The sequence below is a fragment of the Urocampus carinirostris genome, chromosome 5 (assembly GCF_059441175.1).
Source record: "Urocampus carinirostris isolate Australia breed hairy pipefish chromosome 5, RoL_Ucar_1.0, whole genome shotgun sequence".
NCBI classification, from domain to species: Eukaryota; Metazoa; Chordata; class Actinopteri; order Syngnathiformes; family Syngnathidae; genus Urocampus; species Urocampus carinirostris.
Genome location: NC_142353.1, coordinates 2,769,745 through 2,783,448, shown reverse-complemented (window position 1 = coordinate 2,783,448; position 13,704 = coordinate 2,769,745). Strand labels below are relative to the sequence as shown.

At 38.4% G+C, this 13,704-nt stretch overlaps 1 protein-coding gene and 1 long non-coding RNA gene across 4 annotated transcripts in view; both read right to left on the bottom strand.

Moving 5' to 3' along the window:
• The window catches only part of LOC148364968 (uncharacterized), a 253,508-nt gene that overhangs the window by 169,968 nt on the left and 69,836 nt on the right, over positions 1-13,704 (bottom strand). The window lies entirely within an intron of this gene.
• The window catches only part of igsf9b (immunoglobulin superfamily, member 9b), a 70,589-nt gene that overhangs the window by 11,470 nt on the left and 45,415 nt on the right, over positions 1-13,704 (bottom strand). For all 3 annotated transcript variants that reach the window (XM_088335330.1, XM_088335332.1, XM_088335331.1), the window contains exons 6-16: positions 13,583-13,700; positions 10,932-11,073; positions 10,622-10,767; positions 10,411-10,553; positions 8,277-8,417; positions 8,096-8,212; positions 2,414-2,564; positions 1,441-1,552; positions 1,186-1,361; positions 887-1,125; positions 648-732 (exon numbers count right to left, since the gene is read on the bottom strand). In XM_088335330.1, coding sequence (XP_088191456.1) covers positions 648-732; positions 887-1,125; positions 1,186-1,361; positions 1,441-1,552; positions 2,414-2,564; positions 8,096-8,212; positions 8,277-8,417; positions 10,411-10,553; positions 10,622-10,767; positions 10,932-11,073; positions 13,583-13,700 — 1,570 coding nt within the window. The remainder of the gene's footprint in view (positions 1-647; positions 733-886; positions 1,126-1,185; positions 1,362-1,440; positions 1,553-2,413; positions 2,565-8,095; positions 8,213-8,276; positions 8,418-10,410; positions 10,554-10,621; positions 10,768-10,931; positions 11,074-13,582; positions 13,701-13,704) is intronic.

The window sequence follows — 13,704 nt, the reverse complement described above, 5'->3', positions numbered from 1 at the left end:
TTTCAGCATTAGCATTGATGGCGACAGAAAAGAACTTCTTAATGGAACTGAAACTTAATGGAGGATCTGTACGACAGAAAAATTGAAATCCACTTGGGGAAAGAACCGAAGATGGATTGTGTACACAAAAACATTTATCTTTGGTGAGTACAATGTGGCTATATCCCGAAATAGTATTGCAATTTTCTAAGGTAATTTTGCATGCTTTTAAATACGTGTCGCAGCTGTAGCTGCAGTACATGTTTTATAGCCATGAAATAGTTATTGAGGGTTGGATTGATTCAGACGGAGCACTACTGAGGGCCTAGGTGTGAAATGCACGGCTTGCCACTCCCCATATACAATAAAATTGTATACAATAAGTAGGGAATGCTTGAAAACTGTGACGAGTTAAAATTAAAAAAACACTTCAACTTAACCTTAGCACATGTGTCTTAATGTATCAAATATTACACATTTTCTTTGAGAATGAAAAATATTACAGTCAAAGGGAAGACATGTTGATTTTGTCGACAATAACATTGAAGAAATGTACATTATCGTTCAATAATTTAAATCCTGTTAGACCAAAATATTGTGATAGTTTTTTTCATGGTTAGCAGACTAGTTTTATATATGTAAACAACTTCTCAACATCTGTCACTTACCTTGAGTAGAAATACTGACAAAATCACTTGGTTCACTGCGCACTTGATTGCTGCGAGACATCAACCTCAGATCATAGCTGGAGTCCTGAGCAAAAGGAAGATTTGATAATCTAAAACATTCTTTCATATATCTCCAAATCCAATTTTAATATAACTAAAATGTTGGCACGTGAATCAAGAATCATCTCCGTTCACAACAGTGATCCCAGAGCCAGCAAATACAGCAAAATCCATCTTACACGTAGCAGTCCTTGTACAAGAACTTCACTCTCATTCGCACTGATGTTGCTGTTAAGGACCACCCACTGGCCCTGATTGCGGCGAGCCTGTAGCACGAAACTTGTCAGTGGAGAAGATGGACTCTCAGGAGGGGACCAATGAAGGAGAACACCTCGTCTGGTCCGGTTAGCAGACAACATAATGGGAGGTTCCAGGGTTAGCCATGTAGTGATGACAGTTGGGGCTTCTGTGGGCACAGCTGAGGGGAGAAAACACGTTGAGGTCCAAGCCACTACAAAAACACAAAATATTAACAAACCTTGCGTCCTAACAGTAACTATTTCACTAAACGGTCCAGAACCAAGTTTATTCTGTGGCAGGACGCTAAATTGATAACTAGTCGCAGCCACAAGACTGGTGACCAGCAAGTAGTTTTTGGATGTGGGCACAGGTAAAGAAGCCCATTCGTGTTTACCTCTGGATGCTTGTTTGACCCTGAAGGAATAAAATCAATGTTTAACTTTTTTTTGTGGGAAATATTGCAAGCACACTTTTCATGCTGTATGTTATTTACCACACAGTAAACTTTTGAGTGTATCCACCATCAAAGCCCGGCACCCAGGAAACATTGGCTTGATTTATCTCTGTGTTTACAGACACTGTAGACACAGCATGAGGGCTGGTACCTGAGCAAAAACACAAAAGCAGATTACTCTTGTGAGACACAAACATATATCCCCTACAATATCTGCTACATATCAGTACAGTGGTACCCCAACACAGAAATATACAAATGTCTCTACATACGAAGGTTTCAGGTTACAAAGTACCTGAACGGTAAAATATTTTGTCGAGTTCAGAGACGACGCAGCCATCATTTCATCAGCTCAAATAAAATATGTTTTGGCAAAATTCCATGAAGTCTCAGAACTTGTGGAAATAAATCACCGATAAAAAGTGTTGACGGGTCGGGCTAACGCTCATTATGATGACATTTGCCTCGCGCATTTCCGACGGTGGTTAGCGCGTGTGCGGTAAAGTTCTGAGTTCAAGAGATCGAACCTTCCTGTGTGGAGTTTCTATGTTCTTCCCGTGCTTGCGTGGGTTTCCTCCGGGCACTCCGGTTTCCTCCCACATTCCAAAAACATGCATTTCAGGTTAATTGGCCGGTTCAAATTGTCCCTAGGTGTGCATGAGCGAGTGAGTTGTCTGTCTCTGTGTGCCCTGCGACTGGCTGGCAACCGGTTCAGGGTGTCCCCTGCCCACTGCCCGAAGATAGCTGGGATGGGCTCCAGCACCCCCGCGACCTTTCTGAGGATAAGCGGTGCAGATAATGGACGGATGGATGGATGTTTCATGTTCCGTTGCTTTTTTATGAGCTATTTATAAAAATAATCATACTTTTGCGGGGCTTGAAACATATTAGCGCAATTCCATTTAAAGACGTATGTACTTAAAAATAGTTCAGCTTACAAAGCTATTCCCAGAACGAATTTAATTCGTAAATAGAGGTACCACTGTACTGTTTCTGACATGAAGCCACTTACCCAGCACCATGACCACAGTGCCAGCACTGACAGTTGCTACTCGATTAGAGGCCAAGCATTCCCATCCTCCGTGGTGGTCTTTACTCAGAGGCTGCAGCAGGAGGGAACCATTGACTAGCACAAAGTACGGAGACCGGGGGATAGGGCCAATCTGGTGGGGAAATTATAAATGGTTTAAACTTTAAACAAAAGAAAATGAATAAATAAATAAAAAGGTACAATTAAACAGATGTGTGAACCTGCCGGCGAGGAGTAAAATCGCAAATGTGTTCAAACATCTAGGTGAGCTAAATACCAAATCTCTCACACACACACACACACACACACACACACACACACACACACACACACACACACACACACACACACACACACACACACACACACACACACACACACACACACACACACACACACACACACACAGACATATAGAGATATACAGTGCATCCGGAAAGTATTCACAGCGCTTCACTTTTTCCACATTTTGTTATGTTACAGCCTCATTCCAAATTGTATTAATTTAATCTCTTATTTCAAAATTCTACACAAAATACTCCATTACGACAATGTGAAAAAGTTTTTTTTTTTTTTTACTTTTTTTGAATTTATTAAAAATAGAAATCTAAGAAATCACATTTACGTAAGTATTCACAGCCTTTGCTTAATACTTTGTTGATCCACCTTTGGCAGCAAATACAGCCTCAAGTCTTTTTGAATATGATCCCACAAGTTTAGCACACCTATCTTTAGGCAGTTTTGCCCATTCTTCTTTACAATAAGTCTCAAGCTCAATCAGGTTGGATGGGAGACGTTTGTGCACAGCCATTTTCAGATCTCTCCAGAGATGTTCGATCGGATTCAAGTCTGGACTCTGGCTGGGCCACTCCAGGACATTCACGGAATGGTTCTGAAGCCAATCTTTTGAGATCTTGGCTGTGTGCTTTGGGTCGTTGTCCCGCTGAAAAATGAACCTTCGCCCCAGCCTGAGGTCAAGAGCGCTCTGGAGCAGGTTTTCATCCAGGATATCTCTATATATTGCTGCATTCATTTTTCCTTCTATCCTGACTAGTCTGCCAGTTCCTGCTGCTGAAAAACATCCCCACAGCATGATGCTGCCACCACCATGCTTCACTGTAGGGATGGTATTGGCCTGGTGTCGAGCGGTGCCTGGTTTCCTCCAAACATGGCGCCTGGCATCCAAACCAAAGAGTTCAATCTTTGTCTCATCAGACCAGAGAATTTTGTTTCTCATGGTCTGAGAGTCATTCAGGTGCTTTTTGGCAAATTCCAGACGGGCTTCCGTGTTCCTTTTACCAAGGAGTGGCTTTCGTCTGGCCACTCTACCATACAGGCCTGATTGGTGGATTGCTGCATAGATGGTTGTCCTTCTGGAAGGCTCTCCTCTCTCCACAGAGGAACGCTGGAGCTCTGACAGAGTGACCATCGGGTTCTTGGTCAGCTCCCTGACTAAGGCCCTTCTTCCCCGATCACTCAGTTTAGAAGGCCGGCCAGCTCTAGGAAGAGTCCTGGTGGTTCCAAATGTCTTCCATTTACGAATAATGGAGGCCACTGTGCTCATTGAAACCTTCAAAGCAGCAGAATTTTTTCTGTATCCTTCCCCAGATTTGTGCCTCAAGACAATCCTGTCTCGCAGGTCTACAGACAGTTCTTTTGACTTCATGCTTGGTGTTTGTGCTCTGACATGTACACTCAACTGTGGGACCTTGTATAGACAGGTGTGTGCCTTTCCAAATCATGTCCAATCAACTGAATTTACTGCAGGGGGACTCCAATTAAGCTGTAGAAAGATCCCAAGGATGATCAGTGGAAAAAAGATACACCTGAGCTCAATTTTGAGCTTCATGGCAAACGCTGTGAATACTTATGTACATGTGATTTCTTAGTTTTCTATTTTTAATAAATTCAAAAAAAGGAAAAAAAAAACTTTTTCACATTGTCATAATGGAGTATTTTGTGTAGAATTTTGAGATAAGAGATTAAATCAATACAATTTGGAATGAGGCTGTAACATAACAAAATGTGGAAAAAGTGAAGCGCTGTGAACACTTTCCGGATGCACTGTAGATAGATCTATTAATAGATATATAGATGGATAGAGAGAGAAAGAGAGAAATAAAAATGTTTTTTTTAGCATTCAGCCTACATTACACCACCAACGACGTGGTGCCTTCGAGGACAGCTGAGGTGACCACGGACCTGTTCTGAAAATAGCTCCCCAGTGGTGGGTCATTGTGATTTTCTAGCAAAATGATCTTTGCACTGAGTCAATTTAATACTACTTCCTACTTTTCTCGTTTTGTCATTCTTTCTCATTTACCTTCTCTATTCTTCTGTCTTTGTCTTTATGTTTTATCGTCTTTCTCTTCCTCTAATTCTTTCTCTTTCTCTCTCTTGTCCTCTCTTTTCTCTCTCTTATTCTCCCTTTTCCTAATCTGTCATTCTCCCTTTTCTCTTCATCTTCATCTCTTCGCTCTCTTCATCCCCCCTTCTTTTCCCTCTTTCGTTCTTCCTTTCTTCTTACAAGTTTTCCTGGTAATAACATTGTAACAACATGGTAAGTAGGACGAGATACATTTCTATTTTAGAAATTCATATCAGACTGGGTGCCCTTTGCACTAATTTGTAGAGAAAAGTAGCTTGACGCTTGAAAAAGGTCAAGGACCCCTGCACCACTACGTCAAACACATTCTTTATCGATTTTTTATTATTTATTATTGTGTTTGGAGTGCATTGATATTTACAACCCTTCCGTAAACAATGCTGTCATTTCCGGGGTTCCTGCAGCTTAAGAAAGTTAAATTCAAGACTTTTGAATACTTTTTTCAATGCCTTTCGAAATCAAATTTAAGACCAAGTCGACAAAAAAAAAAAAAAAACCCACACACTAATTAGAGGCAATTTTAAACAAATATTTGATTTTTCACTTCTAAAAAACTGCACTCTTCTAAATTTTTCTCATGGAAAACGATAAAAAAAAAATAATGTTTACAGTACGCTATGGATCCTCAGTAAAAACTGGCAGATAACTACTTATTCCAAAACAACTCATGAAGCATTTATATAATGATAAATTACTATCTTACTAAATCTTTTTAGTTGTAACAAATACCAGTCTTATTAATGTGTTCACATTTTTAAGACTTTCGAAAATTGGATTTAAGACGTTTTAATGCCAATTAAGGCCTTACTTTTATAATAATGAGTTCAATGCCTTTTAAAACCTTTCAATGATCTGCAGGAAACGTTGTTTCTGTTATATTTTTTATATCAAACGGCCCCTCCCAGGAAAAAGTAAATATGTTTTACCGGCCCTCCAAATTTCTACCACAACAATAAATAGTACAATTAATTCTTCTTTAAATATACTTTTAAGGGACAAATGTTAAAGTTTATACTTATAGTGAAAACTAGATATCAAGAATGTCTGAGCCAGTGCCACATATTGTAGCGGATCTGCAATTACATAGCAATATTTGAGAAGTTCTGCCAAATTTCCAAATAGGATTCACGTGATATGATGCAAGGCAAATACAGAGATTAAAGGTGGGGTGCGTAGTTTGAGGTGTTCTTAAAAAGTTAATATTTTTTTATTTAGTATGTGTTAACAATACCCAACTGAGTTCAATAAGCCCATGTCCTTTTTTTCCTTTTTTTCTTTTACTTTTATCAGGCCTGTTCAGGGTAGAAGACACCCCCCAAAAACTTTGAGTGTGTCTAAGAAATGCACACACATTATGTGTTACTCTGCTGCCTTCTCCTGGCTTAAAGTTATGATTACAGCCCTAAGTTTTTCAATGCCGCTCCCCACCTTTAATGTTAGAACTGCCTCTATACATGGAGCACAACTGAAAAAATAAGAGCTTATCAAATGTATAGAAACATAGCTAAATACCTTTTAACGAACGAAATTTTCCAGGTTTTATGCGGTAAAAAAATACATTAATTAAAAAAATGCCGCACTCCACCGTTAAATGTTTTTACCCTATTATAGTATTAGATTAGGGTAAAGAAATGGTAATGTGTTTAAGCATGTAGCCTACAAGTCAATGTATAATCCAACATATTTGACCAACGCTAGCAAAATAACTGTAAAATTGGGCAGTAACAAAACGAGTGATTTGCAAAAATAGAGCAGAAAGTCATATACGGTGGTTTTGAGATCTCATCAAAATACACTATTATTACTATTTTCCTATTACCGGTACTACTTTTTTCAAGCACATCAAACATTAACTTGTAGTCAACATGAACTATAATTGGTGATTTCTGAAATATCCGTCAAGTCCATTTTCTGTGCAAAACGTATTTGTATGGCTAGAACTCCATACATTTTAGACATAACTCTGTCATGTCCTGCACGGCCATCATGGCGCCCAGCTGGCCCCGCCCCTTGACACCGGCTGACCTGCATTTCCTGATTACTCCTATGGGTACTTAAACGCGCCTTTTGGAACTGCCCTTGGCCAGATCGTTGTATACCCTTGTTGAAAACCTGTTCATGCCTGTTTGATAACTGTTTATTCTTGTTGTGCTTGTTGGACTTTGTTGCACTTCGGTGTAACATTCTGAGAGATTCCTGCAAGTTCTGTTTAATCCTGTTAAATGCCTAGTCTGTAGTTTTGCCTGCATTTGAGCCGGTTTTGTTTTGTTTTTGGTCCGTTTGTGTGTTGGACAACTTTTCTTTCTCAATTAAAGTGACAGATCGTCTACGCAAATGAGTTCCAACTTCCTGATTCTCGACCCGCTTCGTGACGAACTCTATCCTTATACTTTGAAAAAAAAAATTAATTCTGTTTAATAACATTGTTTTTAGGGCGGCACGGCGGCGCAGGTCTGAGGTCATGAGATCGACCTCCATGTGTGGAGTTTGCATGATCTCCCCGTGCCTGCGTGAGCTTCCTCCGGGCACTCCGGTTTCCTCCCACATTCCAAAAACATGCATGTCAGGTTAATTGGCCAGTCAAAAGTTCTCTAAGTGTGAATGAGCAAGTGAGTTGTCTATCTCTGTGTGCACTGAGACTGGCTGGCAACCAGTTCAGGATGTCCCCTGCCCACTGCCCAAAGATAGCTGGAATGGACTCCAGCACCCCGCGACCCTACTGAGGATGAGCGGTGCAGATAATGGGTGGATGGATGGAACATGGCTTTTCATGAGGATCCTTTTGTTAGAGCTGATCACCGGTGCCAAAATGCGATATTTAGTTGTTTACATAACATTGACACCGCTTAAATGTGTTAAACTATATATGCACACAATAAAAGATGGGGTGCGTAATTTAAGGTGTCTTTAAAAAGTTGAAAGTTAAATATTTTCTCTATCAAGTAGGTGTTATTGCCCAACAGAGTTCAAAGAGTCCTTATGCTTTTTCCCCCATTGTGCCTTTCTGCTCTAATTTTACCTTTTATAAATTTTACTGTTCGGGGCGGAACAAACCCCCAAAAGATGAAAAATGAAAGGTTTATTCAAACGTGTCCTCAAAATGCAGATACATTATGTTTTACTCTGCTGACATCTTTCAGCTTAAAGTCAGGATTGCGGCCTTAAATTTTAAAATGCCACACCCCTTAATACCGTGACTGTATTGATAAAAAAATATGATTACTAAAATGTGATTACAAATAGCAGGACCAAATATGATTTCAATTCACACGACACACCTTGCTCCATGTTATATTTGGTGCAGGATCTCCGTCGGCTTTACAAGGGATTATCAACTCTCTGCCCACCTCCTGAAGATACTCAGATCGAGGAGGCAGTTGGAATGTGGGTGGATCCTGGAACATAGAGATAGCCTTTGTCTGCTTGTGCAAGAAAAATAAGGGGGCGATCTTGGTGTACCTGCAGAATGACCTTGGTGGGCTCAGACTGACCCATGGTGCCGTAGCTGTTATATGGAGTGCAGCTGTACATGCCCACAGCGTTGTCGTTTGCCGTTGCTATGAAAACCGAGCCCTCAGAGTTCACCATCCAGCCTGGGAACTTGATAAATGCAAAAAAAAATAATATATATATATGTGAGCTAGAGCTAAAACGGGGGCCTAATAAATCTAGCCCTACCTGACCTGGTATTAAAGCCCGGACAATTTAACTTGAATGAGCGATCAGGCCCGGAGAAAACTCAAATTTGCATAATCTGTTTGTAAGCAATCGGGAATGGTGATTTTGGCCATATAAGGGTTGGTTTCGGGCTGCAGGCCTAGGATCTTACTTTTCAGTTCACATTAGAGGTAAGAGCATATATTGTAATCCCTGTTAAAAAGCCAGATAGACATAAATATAATATTAAAGTTTGATTGTAAACAGATTGTAGTAAATATTTAGTCATGTGACTAATTTATCGAAAGAATTAAAAATGTCCTGCGATTGGCTGGCAACCAGTTCAGGGTGTCCCCTGCCCACTGCCCGGAGATGGCTGGGATGGGCTCCAGCCCCCCCGCGACCCTAATGAGGATAAGCGGTACGGCTAATGAGATGAGATGAATAAAAAATGTTTAATTAGCGAGCAATATTTTCTTATTCCCTGTATCAATAAAGCTTTGTAAAAGGAAAATTTAATAGAAATCTTAAAAAGAAACAATGTCTTTTGTCATTGCTCATTGCAGGCAGAACACGCGCGCCAACAAAGATGACAGACAGGACAAGCGATTATCAATAGGATTTGTTAGTAAGACATTGCCTGGAAAACCAAATGTCTTCTTTTCTTTGATTTGACTCCACCTGGAATTCACAAAGGACGAAAAACCCATTCTAGACCTGTTTTGGCCAGTTTTCTTTACCCTTTTAGGAAAACACCTAGATTCCTTAGACCAGCGATTTCAAACTCAACACCACAGAGGGCCAAAGCTCAAACCACACCTTGAGTCTTGGGCTAAACAGGATAAACATTGATTGACTACACTAAAACTTGTTAACATAAATATGATTTTAAAACCGACAGGAATATTATTCCAGATTAAATAAAAGACTGAAGATGGGATAGGGGAGATCCCTTTTTAAACTAAAAATGATTATTGCATATATTGTTTTTATCACGTTAAAATATAGAGAGACAAGTGTGGTTTACTTTAATTATCACCTGCACAATTAGACTATGTTGCCTACATGACTACATCAACGTTGTTGTGCAAGTTTCCGTCTTTTTTCTCGGGAAGCGACTCTTTCGGCCCAGCTCACTGAAAAGAGCTCACAAATTTTGATTGTTTTTGTTGATTACATCCATGTAGTACCAATTATTTTGTAACAATAAACCCACAAAAATTAAAAAGTAAACAAAAGAGAAAAAAGAAAAAAGGAAAGATCAAGAAAACAGGAAAAAGAGAGAAAAAAGAAATGAAACAGCAGAAAGGAAAAAAGAAGGTAAAAAGAAGATAAAAGGGAAAAATCAAGAAAAAAATAGGTAAAAAGCTAGGAAAGACTAAAGAAAGCAACAAATAAAAGACAAAAAGATAACTTGAGAAGAAAAGAAGAAAAATGGGTAAAAATCCAGGAAAAAGAAACAAAAGAAACAAAATATAAGGAAAGAAGGGTAAAAATTAAAGAAAGCAGGAAAAAAGACATGTTTTGGGGGAGTCTCTTTAATCGCTTACATTCAAATAAGTGCAACAGTATCAAGTCGATATTTTTGCAAACATTTTACTTAAAAATCACACTAAAAGTGTGATTAGAAACAGTTCTGTATTGTTCAACCAACAAATAAAACTGCATTGGTAAACCAATAATAACCAAATGTAGGAATTCTTAAATAACACGGTAAACCAAATAAGTGTTCTTTACTATAACATAGGTTAAATGTTGTCTATTTACTTGTCCCATGTTAGTTAAATTGCTGGCTTTTCTTCAAATTAATTTTGACTCTAGTGTTTTCGCTATTAATTTTACCATTCAACAATCCTAGAAGTAGTCTGGCAGCATTTCTTTCTTCTAATTAACAGCCTCAGAACTACAATACACAGCGCAACATCTTATAACTTACATTGTCAAGATTTAAATTGTTCCCATCTTTGGTCCAATTCACAAACAGTACAGGGGGGTCCGCCTGGACAGGACACACAATGACCCCCTCCATGCCAGAGGGCAAGTATGTTTCCCTGGGCATCCGTACAACACGAGCAGGGTCTAAAAAAAGGAGTTTGATTGATTGATATAATGCAAGGACTTGCTGTTCAGGCAGGTTTAAATCGTACGTTTCACTTTGAGATGCGCTGAGGCTGCAGGTGGAGTCAATATCCCATTTGTTGGAATGCAGGTGTAATTCCCAGCGTCTTCTGGTATTAGGTTAGGGATTAAAAGGGTCCCATCAACCAAAACCTTCACCCTGGATTTTAAAGATCTGAAAGAGGGGGGAAAACAAGAGTTTAGCTTAAATCATTACCTGTTTGTACAGTGTTTTTTAGATCGTCATTGTTTCGTCATTGAATTTGGAAGAATCTCTATTGTGTTTTTTTAATTGTAAACCTTCAGTTCTTTTTTATTATTTTGTAAATCGAGACTCACTCAATATGGTAAACATTTTGTCCATGTTTCATCCACTCATATGTTAGGTTTGAAGGGTAAGCATCAGCTTGGCACTGCAGAACTGCATCCTGGGACATGTTGAGAGTGGTGTCCTCTGGCGAGATGATGATGATTGGGGGACCTTCAAGGGACCATTCAAAATGGAAGAAAACAGGATATAGTAAATGCTAAAATTGCAGTGCAAATGTTGACCTCTCCCACTGTAGTAACAAAAGATGGACAAAAGATGGTGATGTGGTTTGATTGATTCGATAAACAGTACCTCTTTAAGTTTAGGTTTTAATAGCTGTATTATACCTGTCAATTCTAAATGACAAAAAATGTACAGGTCAAGCTAAAAATATCGTCTAAAAGAAATCTGTGTGAAGAAGAAAAACAAATGGCATTCTTTTTTTTTCTTTGGTGATCAAACAAGTGTAAACATTGGATTCAAGCAGAGTGGTTTACAAAGCCTCATTTCAACACACAGTCTCCTTATTTTACAGGTTAATCTGTTGTGTATACACTAATGATTTAAACAATAAGTGTTTCCTTTTATCTAATTTATCCACATGTGTTGGTTAGGAGTTGATAGTTGAAAGAGTAATGGATAAGTGTGCACTTTTGGTTATTTTATTGAAAATCAGTAATAAGATAAAAATACACTGGATGAACACATGTGGAACTTTACAAAAGGAAATTGCTTTTTTTTTATGGTTACCTTGTTTAGATTTTTGACATTGTATATGGAGAATGTTCGTTATTGATAATCGTATATGAAATCACGCCAGTTGTGTGTTACCCGGGGTAATCTGGGACCTGTAACAAGTCTTCCTGGAAGGGGGATTACCTCCTGTGCGGCCCTCTCTCAAGGTATCTTCATTCCCCTCATGCTGATGTTTTATGTTTTTCCTTGCCCTCGTTTTAGATCAGGTGATGGTGTGATAATAGTCAGTAGTCCCTAATAGTCTGCATCTGTACAGCCCTTTGAGACTACTTGTGATTAAAGGCTAAACAAATAAGACTTGAATTAATTGCAGATTCGTTTTTTTATTGGGTATTGAAAATCCATCAATGCCATAAGGTTAGGGGTTAGGACCCATCATTGCGCACAGGCATGTGCAAGGATCCTTGTTTTGGTTTAATTACAGGACTGTCTCAAAAAATAAGAACATTTTGATAAAGTTATTTATTTTCTGTAATACAATTTGTAAAAAAGGCATACAATCTGGATTTATAACAAATTAACTCAAATATTGCAAACTTTTATTGTTTTAATATTTCTGATGATGTCAAAAACTCAAGTATCACATCTCAGAATATGAAAATATTATGAAAAAGTATTAAAAGTAAGCCGTTCTATTACCGTAATTAATTTTTCAATTTTTTTGTAATAAATCCAAGAGCCAAGAAGAGACGCGTAGGTTCGAGGCGGTCTCCAGTCAGGCCCCGGTGATGTGGAATGCCCTGCCCTCTGAGATTCGATCTGCAACCTCAGTGGAACTGTTTAAATCTAGGCTTAAAACACATTTCTATTCTATAGCATATGAATAACCTAAAGATAGGTCATTCATAAACAATAGAATATGAGTGTATTAGTTTGTATTACTTTTGTGTATTAGTTTCCATGGTTACTGGTAGCAGGAGAAACCTCAAGATCTGACTCTGAAACAGCACCTTCATCATTTGATGGCTAAAAACACAATCATATAAGAACACTGCCTATCACATCCCAAAGCTAGTTTCAGCAGACATTTGTTGGAAAAAAATGAAAATTGTTTAAAAAGCTGAGCTGTTTTGCGAAGTATAGCCTGGTTGCTTTACACCAGGGGTCTCAAACTTAAGTGAGTTATGGGCCGCCGAAGCTAGGATCTGGTTGAGTTTGGCCAAATGGGGTTTTCCACAAAAACAGCCATGTTATTTTTTTTTTTGCTTTCCTTAAAAGGACAGTGTTTTATATTAGTCCAATAGATGTCACTGTTATGTAAAGTGCAACCAAAAATGAATCCCAGGAAATATACAACAGACAGAGACTGAGAGTGAGCAAAAAGCACCCTTTTTGTTCCAATTTTTACACAGCCTTTATCAAAGAAATACAAAAGGGGAAAATGCTTTTTATCCTTTAAAAAGGAATAAAAAAAGAGGCAAAAAAAAGAAAACGGGAACAAAAAATAAGATAAAGAAAGCAATAAAGAGGAAAAAAGAAATGTTCTCTCCTTTTACTTTTAAGTTTTATAAAAAAAAGTTTCCCTTTTTCTCTCGAGTTTTACATTTTGTCTTATTTCTTTGTTTTCATTTTTCTCCTTATTTGCTACTTTTTTCTTTTCTTGAATTTGACTTTTTATCTTGATTCTTCTTTACATTTTTCTCTATGCCTTTCACGTTCATTCTTTCTTTTCTTTTTATATATATTCTGTATTTTCTCTTTTATTTTCTTATTTCTCTTCTTTTCAAAAATATTATGGCGCGTTTTGGTCACTTCGAGTCTCTGTATTATGCCTCCTTCGGTTGCACTTTTAGCACTCGTTTTTGATGGCATGGAAGAATACAGCGACATTTAGTGGGAAGATAATCCACTAGATTTCATATTAAGACGGGGTTGTAAAACTATCATCTTGGGGGCTGCAAGTCTGAGACCCATGTATACTAACCTTTGACCTGCAGTTGCGTCGTGTGTGTCAAGTTGCCTTCTGAATTGGAAACGTGACATTTGTATACTCCCGAAATGCTTCTTGTGGCCGAGATCAAAGATAGGGTACCATTGAGAACCTGA